At 35.2% G+C, this 22,990-nt stretch overlaps 1 protein-coding gene across 1 annotated transcript in view; it reads right to left on the bottom strand.

The window, feature by feature from the left end:
- Window positions 1–21,501: 21,501 nt before the first annotated feature.
- LRP1B (LDL receptor related protein 1B) overlaps window positions 21,502–22,990 on the bottom strand; it is a 2,189,733-nt gene continuing 2,188,244 nt past the window's right edge. Inside the window, exon 92 of the mRNA XM_027835590.1 lies at window positions 21,502–21,642. Within this exon, the coding sequence (XP_027691391.1) occupies window positions 21,502–21,642 (141 nt within the window). The remainder of the gene's footprint in view (window positions 21,643–22,990) is intronic.

The following is a 22,990-nucleotide window of genomic DNA, read 5'->3' as shown; positions in this document are numbered from 1 at the left end:
GGAATCAGGAGATCAGAGCAGGCAGTTTAAGATGTGTCAGGTCCAGAAATGGCCTCTGGAGAAGCATGGCTCACTGGGAAGGCCTTGGGGCAAAGACAGTGTCCAAGAGATAGGTGGTTTGAATTTGGACTGATAGAGATTCCTGAAAAGTTTATATTGATTTTGCACCATCCTTAAATTCTGGGCATAAATGAAAGGTTTCTTTCCCTTCAATATAATGCTATTTGACATTTGCTAGTATTTTGTTAATTTTTTTGCACTATTTTTCTATGGCACTTATATTATCTTTTTCTATTTTTGAGGGAGGCATGGGAAACAGGGGGGACCAGGGGAGAATAAGGAGCAGCAGGGGGAGTTGGGGGAGAATAGGGAGTAGCACAGGAAGTCAGGGGAAAATGGGAAGCAGCTTCCAGATAGGGCATCCTTCTTCTATGCTAAGGAAGGTGTGCTAAGTGAGGTCCATGACCTCGAACAGAACCGCTGAACCAAGAACCTGAGAGCATCAGGCTGAGTTTGAAACAGCTTTGTAGCTGCCTGATCTAATGAGACCTGAGAAGTCAGGCCCAAAAAGCATTTCCAAGCCAAGCCTTCCTGGGTGCTTGGAAATCTACCCCAGCTGCAGGGCAAAAAAGAGATTAGAGAGAGAGGGGAGGCTTACATACATACCTTCCATTCTTGGCTGGAGAAGAGCAAAGTTAGGCAGTTTTCCTGGTCAGGGAACCATATGTTGAGGTTTGAGAGGTTTAGGTGTAACTGGGACCCCAAAATAGCAACACACAGTTTCTGCCCAAATGAATTCGACCCAAGCCTTCCTTCAGCCAAAGACAAGGTTTATTGGAATACTGATTGGGGTGAGTGAGACTCCTAGTGAATCTGTGCTATTGGCTAGATTTTAAGAATATGAGTATGGCATTCTTTCTCTGACTAATCTTATTCCTTTTTGGATATTAGGACCACATCTATCATGTAAATAACTGAGTGAAATGATATCATTCTACATTTTAAAAAATGACATACATTTGTTGTTGCTATTGCTCAGTCACATAATCTTCATGACCCTATGTAAGGTTTTCTTGGCAAAGATACTGGAGTGGTTTGCCATTTCTTTCTCCAGTAATTAAGGCAAACAGAAGTTAAGTGACTTGTTCAGGGTCATACAGCTAGTAAGTGTCTGAGGCTGGATTTGAACTTAGGTCTTTCTGACTCCAGGCCTAGTGCTCTATACACTGAGCCATCTACCTGCCTCTAATATATTACATAGGAAATATTTAATGTTTGATATAATTAGTTTGTCCATCTGATCCTAGGAGTTTCATTTAAGGTGGGTAGGTGATGCAGTGGATAGAGCTCTGGACCTGGAGTTAGGAAGACTTAACTTCAAGTCTGGCCATAGATACTTATTAGTGGATGACTTTCGGCAAGTCACTTAATTTCTCTTCACCTCAGTTTCCTTCTCTGTAAAATGAGGAGAGTAATAGCAACTAGGGTTGTTGAGAGGTTCAAATGAAATACTATTTGTAAAGTGCTTTTCAAACCTTAGAAGTATTATATAAATGCTATCCATTATTATAATTAGTAGTAGTATCATTATTGTTTATTCATTAATTCATGTTTGTTCAATTTGTCTTCTGGAAATTGGTTTATTTAGATTAAATATTTCCTGTTTTTCAACTTGGATATTTTATATTATTGTAGATATTTATTCATTTCATTTAATTTTCATCTTTATGATAATTTTCTTTATTTAATATTTGTTATGATTCATTCTTTTTAATATTTTATTTTCTTCTCTATTTTTATTAAAATAGCTAATCAATTTTTCTAGTCTTCAGAAACAAAGACCTTTTTCCTTTACTAACTCATTAATTGTTTTACTTCTTAATTCAATGACTTTTTTCACTTTCAATCATGTTTGTTATCTTTTGTGCATGTTTAGACTACTAACTTGCTGGTTTTCTTTTTTTTTTAACTGCATTCTGAACTACATTTTCATCTTATTAATCTCTTCTCAGGCATATAAATTTGCCTCTTATCAAGCTACTTGTAACTATATCCTATGCTGTATTGTTATTGTCATTATTCTAATATAGCATTTGCTGTTCATATAGCTTAATCTTCAACTCAAATATGATTTAGCATATAATTATTTTAGTTTCCAATTAAGTCTTTATTTTTAATTTAATTTTCATTTATTACATATACTTTCTTTGTTTTGTTATAGACTGTAAGTGATGGGTTTAAGATTTCTACCCTTCCTTTATTTATAAGATCCTTATGTCATAGAGCAGGGCTTTTGTATGTGTTTTAGATTCCTTTGACAATCTGTTGAAGACTATATAGCCTTTATCCAAATAAAACTTTTAAATGCATCAGACAAAACACATAAAATCATAAAGGAAAGAAAAAGTTAGTGGAAAAATATGCATTTTTTTCTTATTCAAGTTCATAAACCCTCCTGAAATCTATGATGAGTCCACCGACCTCAGCTTAAGAACTCCTGCCCCTGATAGTGATTAGTTTTTGGAAAAGTATTTCAATAAAAGTTAAATTCTCAAATAATCTTATTCTGTTTCACCATATGTCCAGAAAACAGTTTTCTCAACATTATGTTGAAGTCTATAGTAGCTTTTTTTTAAATTGATTTTTCATAATCTGTTAATAGAGTTTGGGAATCTTCTACTATCACTTTTTTCTGTTTGAATCTTTTTTTTTTTTGTATTTCAGTTAACATTTTCTCTTTTAGAATTTTGTTGATAGGTTTTTGATGTATATACATCTAATACTGACATGATTTCATTGTCTCAGCAGGCTTTAAGCACTAAGCAGTGTGTCTATTTAAGCTCTCTTTATGTTTTCCAGCTTGTATTCTGCTTTGTGTGAAATGATAGCCACACTTTATTTTCTGTAGTTTACTGATTTATCAATATTTTTTCCTTCAAACACATCACTCTATAACTATTTTTCCATATTTCTTTTTCTTTTTTTGGTGAGGCAATTGGGGTTAAGTGACTTCCCCAGGGTCACAAAGCTAGTATCAAGTGTCTGAGGCTAGATTTGAACTCAAGTCCTCCTGACTCCAGGGCTGGGGTGCTATCCACTGCACCACCTAACTGCCCCTCCATATTTCTTAAGGACATTTTGTACATCCAATATATTTTGGAGATATATTTTTAATTACTTTCATAATTTTTATTAAAAATAATCCATTTATAACCAAATTCATGTATCATTTTTCACTACTATCAATTTAATCTAAACCTTTCTGGGCCCTCACTCAGGCATATACCCACATCCTTCTATATAAACTTGAAATACATTTCCCATGTAATATTGTTATTGGTGTTAATATAGTTATTAATACTTATTCATATTATAACATTATGATAGATTATAATATAATTGATAGCTTGGAGTCATGAAGACCTGAGTTCAAATCTGGTCTCAGGTACTCACTAGTTCAGTGACCCTGGGTTCCTCAGTTGTAAAATGTGGTCAGAATAGCACCTTCCATACAGGGTTGTTGTGAGGATCAAAAGAGATATTTATAAAATTGCTTAGCACCATTCCTGGCACACAGTGGGGGTTATAGGAATGCTAATTCCCTTCCCTTCCCTACTACTACAACCACTACTACTGAGACTACAACCACTACTACTGAGACTACTACTACTACTACTCCTACTAGTATTATTGTTCCTACATTTTCAAAATATTTTGACTTTTTTACCATCACTGTATGGGAGTATCTTTTGGGGATTCTCTACCATATTCTTTCTTAACTACATACTCATTTCTGTACTTGTTCATGTCTAATGTTCACATTCAAAGTCTTTAATTTAAAGACATCTCTAATTTTTTACAGCCTTTCTAAAGTTTTCATTTCCTTTGCCTATCTTCTATTATATATTTCTAATAGAATACAAGCTTCTTGAAGATAGATTTTTCTTTTTTCATTTTGGCTTTTTATTATCATTGCTTATTATATTTTCTTGTACATAGTATGTACTTAATAAATATTTATCTTTATTATATGGAACTCTGTATATGTATAGGCATATATGTGTGTGTATATATATATATATATGTATATATACATACATATTCCTATATCTCATTTCCTTTGTGCTCCATTTGAATAATGGGACGTAATAATTATTACTGATTTGTATATAGTGCTTTACAATTTTCAAAACATCCTACATTTTCTCATGAGAGATAATGAGAAGCCAAAGTGAGAAGTTATAAGTGAGAAGTTAAAGGAAAGAGATGTCAAAGAAATGGCAACCTTCCTGCTCAATCAGGAGTTCTTTTTCGTGTGTGTCATAGTACAGTGCCTGGCATATAATGGGTGCTTAATAAATGTTGATTGATTGATTGATTGTCATGTACCCCTTTAATAATTTAGTAAAGCCTATGGACCCCTTCTCAGAATCATGTTTTTAAATGCATAAAATACAGCATTATTACAGAGGAAACCAATTATATTAAATATAGTTATCAAAATATTAAAATAAAAGGCTCATAGATTTCAGGTTAAATACTTTAATAATAGATTAGAAGCCCTTCACATCAAGTTGTAGATACTTTTACTAAATATTAATTCACTGATAGTTTTAAATTTGTCTTAACTTTGTGGTTTGTTTATTAATTCTCATTAAGTATCCTAGCCAGGCCTGGCTTCTTTTTTTAGGAATGCTTGGAATTCTTTTTGCAAATACTCATCTTTCTCTTGAAAAGCATGTTCAGTATTTCTGGGTAAGTAATTTGGGTATGAAGTTCTATTTTTCTTGATTTCTGGTATGTAATGTTACATTTCTTCTGTTCTTTCTTTCCTGCATGAGAAAACTTTTGTATTTCTAGTAGGAATTTTGGGATATATAATATGTTTCTTTTGGGTCTTTGCAATGTCATCTCTTTGTTATTGAAATTTTGGAGTTCAGTCACATTGTGTGTGGATGAGTTGAATCTGGTATTCATCTTTTTTGGCATGCTATGGATTCTGATGTGTGTTCTAGACCTGGCTTATAGTCTTAGGATTTGTTTTTGGTAGCATTTCCTTAAATTTGTCTTTCAGACATTTTCTGTCTTTAATCTTTTTTGGAAGGGAGGGACTAATAATTCTCAGGTTATATCTTTAAGCAGTACTCTTTAGGTATATTGCTTTTGTACAGTTCTTATCTCTGTTGTGTTGATTTTTAATTTTATTTTAATATCTCTTCTGGTGGTTCAGTTGTTTTTGCCTTCTATTAGGAAGGCTATTCCTCACTGAATGTGCTTTTATTAAGATTCTTCACCAGTTGTTTTTAGGTTCTAAGATTAATATTCATCCTTTTTTGTTGTCATTGTTCTTACCTTATTGATTTTGGGTTTATCTTTACTGAAGTTATATCTTGCTTTATTTCACTTAGTGAGCTTATTAACTGTATATTTTGTAATATAACCAGTTTTGTGTCTAGAATCCTTGATGGTGTGATTTCCTTTTTTCTTCCTTCTGATGTTCTGATGTCTTCTCTTTAGCTTACTCTATAATATTTATCTATAACATGAGAGCTTTTTTTCTTTCTTTGTTGCTCACTTCTTTAATAAAGCTTTTCCTTGGCTTCCTTGGCTTCTTTCAAATCTCCTCAAATCCTATCTTCTACAAGAAACTTTTCCCAACCTCCCTTAATGCTAGTGCCTTCTATATGAAATTATCTCTAATTTATCATATCTATATATAATCTCCATCTTTACATATCTATGTATCTATATCTTGGTTGTACATAATGGTTACATGCTTTGTCTCCAATTAGATGTGAGTTCCTTGAGAAGAGAGACTTTTATTAGTATTTCTTTATATCCACAGTGATTAATACTGTTTGGTATATAGGACATACTTAACAAATGCTTGTTGACTTGACAAATTTTCTTTTTGGAAAATTTTGGAATTCTTTGTCTTTTTATTCTACTTAATCTATTTGCTGCTATTTTTTGTGGAATGTGGAGAGCTTGGTTTTCTTATGACTTCTTATTCCACCATCTTGTCAGAAATACCCATATATGATTCACCAATAGTGAATCAATAAGAGGTATATGCATAGGGTAAAAATGAGCTTGGACAGACTTTGGGAGATAATAGAGCATAGGACTGGAGTCCTGTGGTCCATGGGAACATGAGTCAGACACAACTAAACACCTGAACAACAACATGTTAGGGTAACATGATAAATAGGCATATGAAAGGCTAGAAAAGAACAAGTTGACTATGCTTTCTAAGTTGTGTCCCTTGTGTACTTAGTGACTATGGTCATTTTTAGGTTTGGAAAGTGTTCTCTATGAGAGCTGTATCACTGTATCATAGACTCATAGTTTGAAATTTTCCAACTAATAGTTGGAAAGAACCTCCTAGATCATCTAGTCCACTGTGACATACAAAAAGGAATACCCTCTACAACATCCCCAATATGTGTTCATATTCTATAGCTCCAGTGATATGATCTCCAACACCAAATGAGTCAATATATTAGTTCCAAATTTTCTTTTCTTTACATAAAGTTGAAATTTGTCTCTTTGTGGCTTCTTCCCATTTTTTCTGTTTCTGCCATCTGGGAATGAACAATACATAGAGAGAATATAGAAGTATTGTGTCTCCCCTATCTTGTCTTCTCCTTGCTAAACATCCTTAGTTCCCTCCACTGAAGTTTACGTAGTTGTATTATTGCTTGAATAAAGCAATCAATGAATCTCAAACTTTAATTGTGGCCTGAGAGTCTGATATCTTCAGCTGGCACAATCATTCCCTAAACTCTGACTGAAGCATTAACAGAGGGACTTGATCTTTTATCTCCATCTTCTTTCCCCATTTCCCATTTCATGTTAGGCCTAGTAAAATGCCCAAAGGGAAAGATTAAGAAGAGAAACATTAAGCTACCTAAGTAATTCATGAAATATATAAATATCCACTTAGTAATTGAGAGTGAAGAACTTGCAGCTTATGAAACTTTAGAGATAAGGGGGATAATAATAGGGTTGATAATTGTTTTCTAGTGACTGTAAGGGGGAGGGGCATAGAGAATTAGACTGGTAATAAAAAAGAATTGAATTCAAAATTTACTTTTGAAACTCACTGTGTGACAATGGACATGCCAGATAATCTTTCCATACCACAATTTCTTCATCTGTAAAATGGGTATAGTAACATCTCTTACCTCACAGAGTTGCTATAGGGCCCAAATGAGATAATGCTTGTAAAGTGCTTTACAAACCTTGACATTCTTTTCTTGAGCTATGTGAGTTGTAAATGCCTTATCTGGTTAACCCAATTAGAACTATTCATGGACATAATAAATCTCTTCATCTCAAGGGACTCATTAATTTTATTGCAAAATTAACCTAACACCATGGGAGCAGAGCGAGAGCTATGTAAATGCCAGCTATACAACCAAATGGGAGGAATTTCAAGACAGGCAGCTAGCCTTTCAAGCAATGTTATTTTCATTAAAAGTTATCTCAACATTAATATCATTATTGAGTTTGTTAGGCTATTACACATCATTCCAATTTTTTTCCACTTCAGCATTTTGATTTCTTATTTTTAAAATGTACTTCATGGTCAGGATAGACGCTTTATTATTATCAGATGAGCTAATGCATACCACTGCTAAGCAACTTACATTTTATTAAAATTATTTCATTATTGATAGAACAAACCCTATCGCTCAAGTGCTATGAAAATGACATTCAGGAACTGAAGATAACAGAATGTTTATGCCCCAAATCAGAACCATGTGTATTATCCATTAACCTGACCACAGTCTATAAGTGGACATTTTAATCCTTGTATCAGTTTTGTCCTAAGTGGAAATGGTTAAATTTTAAATTAGTGAGAAATAAACTCTTGCAGAAATAACTATATAAGAAAACTTATATTGCCAAAATAACCCAAACCCTTCTCATCTCTTCCTAATTCTGAGACTTTATAAGACACAGCATACAGATGAAAACATAGAAAAAAAAAGTTTCTAAAAAGTCATCTTCTAATTTCCTTGAATTTTGATTAGTTACAATGTTTACATCAATATTGCTTTCCTTTATCTTCTAAGGATGGATTCAGTAGAAGCCTATATGACCACAAACTGAGAGTGACCATTGCCATTTTCCAAATCCTGGAGGGCTTGGATTAAAGTGAGTTCCGTGAAGATTGAAAGAGGCAAAGAGTTTTAGTTCATATTCCCATAAGTAATATTCTGCATATTCTAGTAATTTCTGATTCTGATTTTTCATTATTCCTTGGAAGTGATTTAAAATCCATCAGCTCATGAAGACCATCTATGAAGGCATGGGGAGTTTCAGCTTTAGCTCCACTAGACATTTTAAAAGAATTTGAATGTACAAGATCACTGTGTTTAGACTATCTCTGACCTTTGGGGATTGCTCTTAAGGAAGGCTATTGACATACTCTTCATGAGACCTTCCTTGTATATAAAGAAGAAACTTGAGTTCAGAGTATCATGGAGCAAATCATAGATGACAATTATAATTTTCCCCAAACACAAGTGAATGTCATTCTCAAATCAGATAATTGTTGGGCAAAAAATGAAACAAAAACACACAAAAACCTCTTAGGCCCTCAAGATTTAAAGTTTACCAAATAATAATAAAAAAAAAAAACAATGAGCAGATTACGTTTCACTGGGAACTTGTCTGACCTATGGAGGACTTTACAAAAATAAAAATAATTTTCAGATCATCTCTGAATATAAATAAAATTTACTCAAATAAGATATAGAGAAAAAGCAGTAGCTTTGTAATGGATGGTCCACAGAAATCTCTGCCTACTCTATGTGACGAGGTTTGTTGAATTGGAAGGGATTTGAAGTTTTTCATTCTTTATCCATTTGCAAAAGAGAACAGAGTAAGGTTGTATAACCTTTCTGTAGTGTTTAAAAGAATCCTGGGGGCAGAGCCAAGATGGCGGAGTGAAAGCAGTGATTTGCTTGAGCTCTCCCCCAAACCCTTCCAAATACCCTGTAAAAAATGGCTCTAAACAAATTCTAAAGCAGCAGAACCCACAAAAAGACAGAGTGAAACAAATTTTCAGCCCGAGAAAACCTGGATGGTTGATTGGAAAGGTATATCACGGCGGGGGTGGGAGGAAGAGGAGCACAGTTTGGCATGGGCGCACAGGCCACAGTGAACCTGGAGCAGGCCTCAGAGGGCTGAATCCCAGGCAGCTGTGGTGGTTTCCAGACTTCTCAACCCATGAATGCCAAAGACAACTTAGAAGGTCAGTGAGAAAAGTCTGTTTCTGTGCTGAAAGAGAGGGGCTAGGTCTCAGTCACAAGTCCCGATTGCAGCCCGGAGCTACTGCTGCTTCCTGTGCTTCCGGCCCACAGATTGAGGGGGAATCGAGTGGCTGATGAGAAGGGGATTGCAGGGATCTCTTTGCCAGTGCTGAGGCAGGAATCTCTTGCTTTGCCCGTGCTTGGATCTGGGTCACTGTTCTGAGGGGTGGTCCTGGGGCAAGGAGGAGTGCTGGCTTGGTGGAGCTTGTTGTGGTGGTGGAGAGGAAACACCTCGCCCCTTATCATACCACCTTGGAAGAACTGAAAATTTACAGGTCCCTAGAAGTAGCTCTGAAAACAGCTGTACAAACCCCCAAAGCTTGGGACAGTACATTCTCCACATTGGAAGGAGACTCTTACCTTAACAAAGAGTTTAAAACTCAAGTAATTGGCCAGGATCATGAGTAAGCAGCACAAAAAGAGTCAGTCTATATTATCTTACTTTGGTGACAAAGAAGATCAAAACATACAACCAGAAGAAGACAACAAAGTCAAAGCTCCTACATCCAAAGCCTCCAAGAAAAATATGAATCAGTTCCAGGTCTTGGAAGAGCTCAAAAGGGATTTTGAGAAGCAAGTGAGAGAAGTAGAGGGAAAACTGGGAAGAGAAATGAGAGTGATGCAAGAAAATCATGAAAAACAAGTCAACAGCTTGCTAAAGGAGACCCAAAAAAATACTGAAGAAAATAACACCTTAAAAAATAGCCTAACCCAAATGGCAAAAGAGGTCTAAAAAGCCAATGAGGAGAAGAATGCCCTAAAAAGCAAAATTGGCCAAATGGAAAAGGAAGTCCAAAAGCTCATTGAAGAATATACTTGTTTAAAAATTAGAATAGAGCAATTGGAAGCTAGTGACTTTATGAGAAATCAAGACACTGTAAAACAAATCCAAAAGAATGAAAAATTATGAAATGAAAAAACACTGTGAAGTATCTCATTGGAAAAACAACTGACCTGGAAAATAGATCCAGGAGACAGAATTTAAAAATTATTGGACTATCTGAAAGCCATGATCAAAAAAAGAGCCTAGACATCATCTTTCAAGAAATGATCAAGGAAAACTGCCCTGATATTTTAGAACCAGAGGGCAAAATGTTCAATTGGGTATGGAAATCTGTCTTACCCTACAGGAAAATGGGGGGGGGGAAGGGGACAAGAGAGTAGGGAGATGATAGAGAGGAGGGCAGATTGGGAAAGGGGGTAATTAGAAGCAAATACTTCTGAGGAGGGACAGGGTCAAAAGAAAGAATAGAATAAATGGGGGGCAGGATAGGATTAAGGGAAATAGAGTTAGTTTTTCACAGCATGTCTACTTTGGAAGTGTTTTGCATAACCGCACATGTATAACCTATATTGAATTGCTTGCCTTTTCAATGAAGGTGGGTGGGGAGAGAGGAAGGGAGAAAATTTGGAACCCAACATTTTAAAAACACGTGTTTAAAAAAATATTTTCACATGCAACTGGGAAATAAGAAATACAGGAAATGGGGTACAGAAATCTATCCTGCCCTATAGGAAAATAGAAGGGGAAGGGGATGAGAGAAGGTGGGGAGAGATAGAAGGGAAGGCAGACTAGGGGAAGAGGTATTCAGAATGCATGCCATCTTGGGGTGGGGGGAGGGGCGAGATGGAGTGAAAATTTGGAACTCAAAATCTTGTGGAAGTAAATGTTTAAAACTAAAAATAAATAAATTTATTAATAAAAAATAAATAAAAAATCCTATGATTCAATTTGCCAGCCATTCTTATTTTCTTTCTTTTACAGTATAAGCTACCTGTAGCAAAGCAGTGAAATGTGAAGTCAGTCAAAATTTACACCAAGAAGAATGTGTAAGATGACATTCTTTTGCTCCACATTGTATACGGGATTTGCTACATCCCATCCTCATAGAAAGAATTTAATGAGAAACCAGCTCATTCTGAATCTATTCTCATGACAATGGCTTTTTAAAAGGAAAAAATGACTCATACTTAGTCACTCCTTATTGTTATTTTAGTTCTGTCATATCTCTGTTTTGGATATAGCCATAAAAAGCAGCAGTAGAGGAACTGTTATTTATATGAACACCTACATGGGAATTTTTAGCAATTCCTACTTAATACCTCTTTAGAGCATGCCTTCATTAAAATTTTAAGTCCATTTTATGGACAGAAATTCAATACACATACTTTACAAACAAAACCAAAATAAATCACAAAGACTTATCCAATGTATAAGTAACTGCTTTACAAGGGTCTCAGAGACCTTCCTGAAGGGCTCACTTAAGAAAACAAACTAATTTAGAAGTTAGAGGGAAAATAACTATGTTGGAAATGAAATAATTATTTGAACAGACTAATGTGGGTGAATTCAGGCAAAAAGAAAGGGGAAAAGTTGGATTTCAGCACCTTATTAATCATTCTTTTCTTAAGCTGTGTGAGTTGTAGTTGCCTGATTAGGTTAACTCAATTAGAACTTTTCATGGACATAATAAATCTCTTCATCTTAAGGGAGTCATTAATTTTATTGCAAAATGAACCCAAAACCATGGGAGCAGATCTAGAGCTTGACAGATTTTCTTAAACCAATCTACTTGATATTTTGATAGGGCCCTTGTAAAATGTTCACAGTCCAAGTGAGTTTTAACCTTGTGCACACTAAAACTCATAGCCTATCGTGATAATCTCAGTGTTATTACCCTGGTAATCTAGTTCAGAGTATATCACAATTTGCTGCATTATCTGAAATTCTCATATCATCTACCGTCCTTTCTCTACTGTCCTCATTTTAATAAGGGAGGATGGCGTTCAGCACCATGCTTGCTATGTTCTGATAACCTTACACATTTAATGGTAATTGCGAGTCAAGTGACTTGTGCAGGGCATGCATTTTAATTAGCTTTCAACTGAGTAGTGAGGCCATTTGTCTATATTCTCTTTCATCATATTAATTAATTGGGAGTCAGGGGTAGGGTTGTGTCTTGCATCGTCCGTGGAAGATATTCATTTTGGATAGTTATATATATTTCCATTTTTACCACTTACTTACATAGGACTCACCACTTGATTAATATTTTATTTCTAAGCCCAAATGAGGGATCTACATGGTATGGAGGTGCAGTGTTATAGGTTATGATAATGTTAAACTAAATATCCCAAATAAAACATAAACCAGCAGGCAGAAGAGTGCAAATCATAATGATTATATCTTAATTACATTTGAATAGAAATGATGCAATGGAAGCCATATAACAGAAAGACAAATTATTCAGGATTGGAGGACTCCATAGACACCAAATGAGTGAGAAAATGGAGGCAATTATCTGAATAAACAATTAACTGAGTCAACCAAAATACACTGTATTTTAATCATTTATGCACATCCAATCAAACTGTTAGGTAGTCCAGGTAAACTGTTTCAATTGTCCACTTGGATTTTTGTCTGGATACAACTCTGTTTTAATAGCTGCCTACAAATAAGGATAGCCTCAAAATTTATTTCAAAAACAATTAGCTTATGACCAGTGTTGGTTCCAGAAGTTTAATGTTGGAATACATGGCTTTCCTATTGGTAGAGAGATTTTCCCCACAGAATATTACATGCTCTGCCAGTCACTGAGATGCTGAATTTATTTTATTTTATTCTATTTGTTTATTTATTTTAATAAGGGAGAATACTATGGGAGAGTTATTGGGAAGAGATTGTGGTATAAAAATACGTCAATAAAGCATGAAAAAATTGGCATACTATATGACCTTTGTGCTTTTTAACCACACTTGCAGTTTTCATACTCTCACCTTCTCCATTCTTAAATAAGTAGGCTAAGTGAACATAAATCTTAGCCTTTTGAAAATGATAGAAGCAGGGCATATTTATACCCAAGGAGAATTCATATAATTCTATAGAAGATAATTCTGATTAATTCTCGCTATCACCTGAATTTAAGCAGCAATTTATGTACTTAAATCTCACTTTTTATGAAGTAATCATTTCTGATATCCATCAATAACCCCACATAGCTGAAAATAAAATAGAGTATGCCTGGTTGATTGAAGGAATGCTAAGAGATCATCAAGAAAATAATGAGGAATGACACATTTACTATGCTCAGTCACAATACTATGGACAACAGACAGAATTAAAATATAAATCATAAAATATTCTGTTTCTTAATATCTGTCTGATTTCCATTAAGTACACCCTTATTGCAGTTAGACCCTAGATACAGACCAACGGTTATTTTCGAGGTTATACTAGGAAATATGTCATTTCTTGTTCATCCAGTGAGTTTAAAGTGCCTAAAATGGGACCAGCAATTTTAACCCAGGGAATGACAACCTTAAAGTTAATGACAGCTCCATGGGAAGGATGCTTATGTTAGAAATTGCATAGAATCTAAAGCCAGGGGTGGGGAACCTGTGGCTTCAAGGCCACATGGGGCCTTCTAGGTCCTTGTGTGTCCCTCTAACTGAATCCAAACTTCACAGAACAAACCTCCTTAATACAAGAATTTGTTCTGTAAAATGTGAACTCAGTCAAAAGGCCACACCTAAGGACCTAGAAGGCCCCATGAGGCCTTGAGGCCACAGGTTGCCCATCCCCATTCAGTGGGGAAATGTAGGCACTGGTTTTCTGGAGTAACCCAATAAGCTGCTCTAGGAATGGCGATTGTAGCTTATTCAGTTTTCTACTCCTTGTCACTGATTTGCCGCTTAACAGCTTCTTCCATATGCTGCAAAGGAGTATCCACAGTGAATGATCCTTAGAGAAATGAGAATAAGTTATCTGGTCAGCCTTTTTAGGATAAGTAACAATGTAATAAAACGCCATTGGGCTAGAAGTCAGAAAAGCTAGGTTCTAGCATCAGTTCCACTTTTAACTGGATATGCTTACACATCTTCCACACATAAGCCAGTATAACCAGGCAAATAGGCAGCTGCCAGTACTGACCCTGCCATGTGGTTCAGCATAGCCCCGGGCAAACAGGCAGCTGCGAACATTAGGACTACCACTTGCTTCAGTGTAGCCCCATGGAAACAGGCAGATGCCAATGAAGGAACACCCCACCAGCCTCAGCACACTCCAGACACCAGCACTGGGGCCTTGACTCAGCACCAGGTAAGCTGCCAGACCCCTTTGGCCTTTGGCAGGTCCCCCATGAACCTCAGAGCAACATCAATGCAGCACCAGGTAAACACCCAGGGCTTGTGGCCCCTTGCACAAGAAGCCTAAGATAATGCCCCTTCCACCCCAGGAACAGCTCAAATTTAAAAGAAAGGAAAAAAGGCTGAAAAAAGATGAGCAAAAAACAGCAAAAGAAAAGAATCTGACCATAGAAAGTTATTATGGTGTCAGGAAAGATCAAGACACAAACTTAGAAGAGGACAACAATGTCAAAACACCTAAGGGCAAAACCCTAAGGAAAAACAGGAGGTGGTCTCAAGCCCAGAAAGAACTCATCAAAGAGCTCAATAAGCAGCTTAAAAATCAAATAGGAGAGGTAGAATAAATATTGGGAAAAGAAATGAGAGTGATATAATAGATTTATGAAAAAAGAGTCAACATTTTGGAAAAAGAAAACAGCTTCTTAAAAAGTAACATTGGCCAAATGGAAAAGGACGTACAAAGACTAACTAAAATATATCACACTTAAAATTCTGATACTTAAGAACTACTCAAGCCATAGCTTTTAAAATAAGAATTAATTGATCTTCATCTTAATATGTTAAAATAGAACTAAAACTGTGGCTATATTTGGACTGCCTGCCACTTATGTCATAAATTGGACCACGAGAACACAAGGTTTTCTTGCCACCTTGAGACAGCTTAGGGATAGTACAGGGACAATTCATTAAAGGAGACATTAAACTGCTGAAGTACTAACACTACAAATGCAGCTCTCTCAGCAGTCAATATTTGGTCACAAAGGTCCCCTTATGTCACTAGCACAACAGGTCAGATGAGATCATGTTTATGGAATGTTTTGTAAAAACTAAAGCTATACTGTTTGTAGATGTGTGTGTGTGTGTGTGTGTGTGTGTATTTACCTGTTTTACTTTGTCACAAGAGAACTCTAAGAGTGGGGATAATTTAATAACCAGTATTTATATAGTGATTTAAAATTGCAAAGCTTGGGCAGCTAGGTGGCACAGTGGATAAGCTCCAGCCCTGGAGTCAGGAAGACCTGAGTTCAAATCTGGCCTCAGACACATAACACTTACTAGTTGTGTGACCCTGAGCAAGTCACTTAACCCTGATTACTTCACCAAAAGGCAAAAAAAAAAATTTGCAAAGCTTAATATTAACTCCTTTATTCCTGGTGTGTTTGTGTGTGTGTATAATGTGATGGTATGATTATGGAACAGTGGGTAGTGAGTGACAGAGTTACATGATACAGAAGAAAGAGTATTTACTCAGGAGTCAAAGGACCTGTCTTCAAATGTCACTTCTGATATTCACAACCTTTGTGACCCTGGATCAGTCACAGTGGACGTGTTGGATAATTTTGCTGAACTGACTTCTTCCTTCTTTAATTCTTGATTAAAAGGGATAATTTACCAGGTAAAGGAGGTGATAAGTAATGCATTGGAAAATGAAGGTGATATCTAAACACAAGATATCATTAAAAATTGAAAATGTAAAAAAGAAATGATTTAATGAGAAATATCATTCATCTGTCAATTTATTTTCAAAGACAAAAATTCAGCATGCTTTCTTAAACTAGATCTGCTCACTGCCTCACTTCAAACTCCTATCTCTAATTCTCAACTGTATTTTACAACTTATTCTTGTAGAAAATTATTTCCTTACTTATGAATTATTAGATTACTGGGATGAATAAGTGTGGTTTATAAGTATCAACATTACATTTAAAATGGCTAGAACAGTTAAGTTACCAGGTCTGCAAGCCACCAGTGCATAAATAAACTGGAAATCAAGTTGCATCAGAAGCCTCGTAATTTATGCATTAAAATTGCAGAAGAAACAGCAGCTGAAAAATTATGTGGTGGTGAACAAATGACTAAAGTAATAGCACTGCATCACTTACCTTAACAAATATGTGGTAAACATGTCCTGAAGGAGCAGATCATCCATTAGAGGGAATGGCAAAAATTTTAGCAGAGTATTTATCATCTGGGTAATCTTACTATTTAGTAGCATTTTTTCTCAGGATTTTTGATCTCCCTCTGTACAAAAAAATAGGATTGTGTGGAAGCTGCCCATTTCTCAAAGTGAATTACAGTTATAAAACAATGATATTGATTAAAAAGGAGTGACTGAACCAGAGAACACAGCTTTGCCCTCTGAAATAGATGTATATATAACTATGCAAAGAGATTGACATGGAGATTGGGTGTTAAGAATGCACCTTAAGATGTTTAGATAATATTGCCACTTGAATAACTTAACTGAAACAAACTGTACCAAGTATAAATGGCATATCTCTTTAAAATATTCTTCCAAACCTATTGCTCTCAATGCATAAAAAAGGCAAACCCATTGGGAAAAGGAGGAAGAGGTGACTGAACATATTAGTCTTAGAGGATTCTTGAGCTGCTTCACATCCTAACACATTAAATGGCAAATGATCATCTTTCAGTAAGGAACCCATAGCATAATTCATCACTAACAGTATAGTATTAAGAAGGTGGAGAAGCAGTGTGGAGTAGTGGATAGGGGGCCAGTCAGAGTCAAGAAGGACTGGGTTCATGTCCTGTTTCTGACACATTCTACCTGTATGACTTTGTCCAAGTAACCTAACTTTTCAGTATCCCAGGCATATAAATTATATATATGAGTAGAACAAATTTGTAAATGGAGTTTTCCATCCTGATGCACTCATGAGAACCCACTGCACATAGACACAAAATTTTAAAAAATTGAGCTGATCTTTAAATGAACTGAAGTCTAAAAGATGGAGAACTTTTTGCAATAGCTGTTATCTTTGTGGGAATCTACAATATGAGGCATGCGTTTATGCTTTCTTCATTTGGACTAAGTGATGACAAGGGCACATATATAACCCTACTCTTTGGTTTTGTAAATATTGAATAATGAAAACAATGTAACTCACTTAAATTATTGAGTGGATGAAATGGAGGAAAGAGACACATGTAAAGCAATTAATTTTCTTTTGTTTCTGGCATCACGTAACACATTTATACATATGTATTATACACACACACACATATAAAGGTTTGAGAACTGAATGACATTGTGAAACTTGTTGTTCAGAGGGATATGCTTTTCCTCTCAGCCCTGAGAGTGATTTGCTCTATTGTTAACTCTGAGCCAAAAGGCAGACTGAAGTCACGCCCAGGAATCTTTAAAGATAACCCATACTGTTTTAGAGAGTGGACGGAGAAGGTGGTTTTGGGACAAGAGTAGGGAAGCAACAGCATTGGGGGAAATTCCTATGCAGGATATTATAAGCCAAACTGGAAAGAACCAGTGACACATAAGCAACAGGCAAAAGGAAAAACACAAGGGATAGTTGAGCTGCAGCAGGGAAAGGACAGATTAAAGTGGGCTTATTAGGCACCTATAGGCAGAGGTATTTTGAAATCAACTTGTACCAGTTAATGAGAGGTGATTGCTAAATTTTCAGGGTGAGCATTTACATGTCAGAAATCAGCAAATGCTACAAATTAGGACTTGCTTTACTATTTTGTCGAGGCTTAAGAAGTTGATGGGGAAAATGGTAATAATGCAGATAAACATAAAAATGTGTCCCATGAAGTGGTTGTTGTTGTTTGAGAGCTAGTGTCCAAAACACAAATCAATACAGCCCTGCCTGCAGCCATCTTGATACACAGAATTTGTACTAAAACTGCTAGTTAAAATTGCTTCTTCAATGAGTGAGAAGTTCCAAGAGATCCACTCTTGTTCCAGTTTCTCCTCCTCATGTCTGTCCAATAACAGGTACTGTGATATACTCTGCTTGATTCCTTTGTCTGAACATTTTCTGTAGTCTGATTTTTCCTAAAACAAAGAATCCAGATGCTATCTGGCAATGCACAAAATTTAAATTAGGACAGAGAGCTAAGCTTCTATCAGAATGTCAGGGATTTTTTTTTTAACCTAGGGGCTCAGAGCTATTGTGATGGTGTTAATAAATTAGTAATACTTTAGTCTGTTACAGACTCAATAAAAATAGCAGAGAAATGAACCACCTGAAGGCTATTATATTTCCCCTAGGCCAAAACTGAGCTAATTGTTGTAATGGGATGTGACTGATTAACTCTTCAGAGTAGGGGGACAGGGAGCACAGAGTGAGGAGCATGAAATGATATGAAAAGAACATACTTTAACTCCAGGCTGGAGAAGGACTAATTCTCCCATTTTTCCGGAAGAGAACTCTAACCTCCACAGTGACAGTTGTCAGTATTGTATTTTTTTAGGGATTTGGAAAATAGAACACATTTCAGTTGGGGAAATATATGTGCAGTGGTAGTGTGTAATTTGCAAATTTTGTCAACACCAAAACTTTTGAAGACTAAGCCAAACCCCACAAAAATCAAAACTTTACAGAAAAAAAGGAAAGAGCCCCAAATTTAATGATCTAACATCAATTTCCCCCCAAAATGTCAACAAATGCAGAACTTTGGTGAGAAAGCAACTCATTTTTAAATTGGATAAATCTCAAAAGAGTAAGTCCATGAGTAGAGCCTACCTTTAAATTTATTCATGTGTATTCTACATCAGTACAAACATATTATTTTATTTCGTTTTGTAGAAACTCCATCTCTGTATGTTGGCATCTCATCTGGTTATACGCTTATAGAGTTGCCTGAGAGGTAAAGTGACTTGCTCATGGTCACATAAACAATATGTAACAAAAGCAGGACTTCACCCATCTCCAAGATTAGCCTTCTACTCTCTATGGCATATACATCTATCTTTCTATTCATCTGTCTTTTCTCTCTGTCTCTCTTTCTCTTTGTGTCTCTTAGTCTCTGTCCATCTCTCTCTCTCTCATCATCATCCTCATCTAGAGATGAATTTAAATGTACCTTTACAATCTTTATCTTCTCCACCTCCAGCACATGCTTTCAACAAAGGTAGAAGAGGAAAGGTTGGGCTTATATGTACACAGACTGCATAGTTTCCTGTATGTGTTTCACTTTATCTTTTTTACCTCTGGCTGCTATACAGATAGCTTAGGTGAGACAGAACATTAAAGTTAGATTGAATGTAGGAAGCAGAAAGAGATAGTTGCTTTTATCCTCCCAGGCCAGGGGACATTTCTTCTCCAGCATGGCAGAGAGAATCATGACAATCTCATGTACAATGAAATCAATACCTCCCCAGACTACACTATGTACTTTAAAGCCATGACATATATGTAATCCTCATGTCCAGGGTTCTTCTTCCCAGGAAGTTTTATAATTATCTATAAGGCAACCAATTTCTTAACCTTAAAAATTACCCAACACAAGGACTTAAATATGTAGAATTTCATTTAAATAAGTCAGTCAACAATTTTTTATAAAGTATTGAACACTTCATTGTAGAAACATAGGCAAAATGACTATTATAAGCAAAATGAAAAATACTGTTCAATTTAAAAAATGTACTTAAACAAGAACCTGAAAAAGTTTATGATATGCATAACATTGTTCAAGCAAATTGCACTAGTATTACATAAATCAATAGTTTATAAAGGCCTCAATATGGCAAAGTTTAGAAATAGGTAGTATGCATGCACATAGTACAACAAAAAAATCTCTTTATAAAACAGCAGTTTTTTTAATGCTTGTACAAAGGGAATAAAGAGCAACCACAAACATATTTCATCTGTTATGTTAATACATTATGACAGCTAAAAGTCGGTCATGTCTATCAGAGGAACAAAAAACCCTCCATACCATGTGAATAAATCTTTTGTGCCTTTAAAGATATTTGTATAAAAATGCTATCTTTTCATATGTAACTTAAATAAGTCATATTTCTTTCAGTTGAAATTTTGGGGAAAAATAAGTGAGTGGGCTCTATATACTTTTATAGAATGGAAAAGAAATGGATACCAGAGTAATTAGTCCAATTTTGACACTTTCCACCTTTGATTGTGGATTGTTGATGATTATCCCAGAACTATTCTGCTAAGATCCCTTAGCAATAAATATTTTAATGGGGCACATAATGAATTGGTCCTAATGTACCTTGAATATATCCAATCAACACTGCTTACTAAAAAAGCTGCTTTGTCTTGTATTCATGGCCTGGCAAAAACAATTCATTTGCTTTCACAAAATTGGAATTCTGTTGTTAATTTATGTGCTCATGTTTACTCTCTCTTTTGTTGTTTCCAGTGTGGTAAGGGGTTAACCATCCACAAAATGCTGTGTGAACACATCCGTAATACACGAATAGATAATGCCCTCTTGTGCTCTAGAGTGGCTACTCTACTAAAGGCCTAATGGAGATCAGGTCTTGTCCCATAGCAAGTAAAGTCTTTCAGCTTTTAAGATAGTGTTGCTACATTCTACCAGTATTGGTTAAATATAAATGTTGATTATATGGCATATGTGTTTAGGATAGCACATATAATTTAAGAAAGCATAGTTGTTTTTATTCATGCAGATCATTAGAATTTATCTTTTATTTTTTTCATTTTAAAGCTTCATTTATCTCTTCATGATCTAAGGCAGATTTCAAAAGCAGGCCATGTTGGAATTTTTAAGATTATATACTTTTATTCAGGCTCTGAAGTAAAGTCCTAATGGGCGCAAAGAAGAAAGTACACCATTCAATCATTCTTTCATCATTTTAAACAGAAAAAACAACTCCCCGTACTACAGCTTTCAGACTATATCATGGAAAAGTGCAGATATCATCTTTGTTGACTAAGTAGAACCAAAAAAGTTCATACAAAATAGATTGCTCATATTCACACTACAAAGGAATATGTTTTTAACTTTAACAAATTCAAAGGTGTGTCATATCAGCAGCATTGTTGTAAATTGTACTGTAGTGCAGTTTCTTTTTTTTTTTGTAAAAATACCATACAAATGGTCAATCAATAGTCATCAGCAGAAAACAAATCAACAACAGAAAACTCATAAAACAATTAAACCCAAAAAGAGGGAAACAAAAGAGGTAATGCTGATGCCAAAAACAATTATAATACTGTTGGAACATACAAAAGTAATCCTTATATTTTATACATTTATACAGAATATAAAAGGTATCAGAAGATTATGCCACTGTCTCCCTTATCCCAATTTCTATTTTCTTTGGAAGAAGTTCTTTCCTTTCATCAACACTTCCTAAGGAATTTCGACAGTTTTGCCCATCCATGTATAACTTTGCATACACTGGATTGGAGTAATTTGTTGGCTGAAGGGAGAAAAAGAGATACATTATTGTTAAATTAACTCCAATTAATTTCAACAACAACAAAAAATAAGTGCCCAATATGTATAAAACACCATGCTGGGCATACAAAGACAAAAATGGAATCATTCTTGTCCTCAATGAGTTTACATTTCATGATGTAATAGATGAACACAGGTAAATATAAAGCAAATACACAATCATTTCAAGTGCTGGTTAGCAGGGGATAGAGATCGCAAAGATGGTATTTATATTCTGTTTTCGAGGAATCTAGAACTTCTGAGAGATGTAGGGGAGAAAATAATTCTTTGGGAAACATAGGAAACAGCCTGTTTCAAAGGTATGGAAGAGGGAGATTAAACAACTAGTAGATCACTTTGATCTCATTGAACAAGTTTTTCACTCATCCTTTACATCCTTTACAAAGGTAATATTTAAGATAAGTGAAGAGGGACGATTACATAACATGTAGTATAATTTAAATGTGATAAGGCTTATTTAGGCAAAATCACAAATTATTGAAATCTTCTCTCTTTATCAGAAAACTGATCAATTTGAAGTTCACTATATTTAGTAAAATTGGGCATACTTTAATGAAAGTTCCTGTGAAATCTGTGTGGAGGCTAGACTTGAAGTAGGGAAACAAGTTGAATCTTTCAAGTACTAGAATAATAACTTGCTAAATGGTATCAATACTTGGAGGTTTTACAATGGCATCTTTATGATTTCCTGTTTCATTTTTAAAGACGTTATTCAAGCTCAAAATTCAATCAGTTATCTCAGTATTTTGTCAATATGATGACAAAACGCTCGGTCATTTGGAAGCACCAGAATGATGTCTTGAATCTTGGTCTTTTCCTTCAAACTGTATCTCATAGATATAGCCTTATAAGCTACTTGCTGAAAACGAGGCTAAAGGGAAAGAATATTTTTCCATTCTGGTGTTCCCGTTCTCATGATGACTAATTTTGGGACTAAAATGCTAGCTTACATAACTGATACAGACAGAGGCACTAAATTAGTCTCTAAGGATTGGCTGGTTGGCTACAATATATGCAGTCATTAAATTCAGTCAACAACTGTGAAGACAGAAAAATCACTTAGTCACTTACTATTTTGCATTTTTTATCATTAAGTTAAAAAAAGCAAAACATTTGTATTTATAAAGGAATAGCTTTGTAACCTAAGCTGTTGTAGCTCTGTGCAGAGTCACTGTTCTACTTACATACTCTTATTTATAAAAATCATTTACTGAGCTGTTTCCAAAGTATTATGAAGTACACATTCACACTGAGTCACAGCAACATTTTCAGCTCTGAAATTGTCGTAGGTACAGCATCATTTTACTAAT

The sequence above is a fragment of the Vombatus ursinus genome, unplaced genomic scaffold (assembly GCF_900497805.2).
Source record: "Vombatus ursinus unplaced genomic scaffold, bare-nosed wombat genome assembly UNPS02014816.1, whole genome shotgun sequence".
Classification (NCBI taxonomy): Eukaryota; Metazoa; Chordata; class Mammalia; order Diprotodontia; family Vombatidae; genus Vombatus; species Vombatus ursinus.
This window is presented reverse-complemented; position numbering and strand designations above follow the sequence as displayed.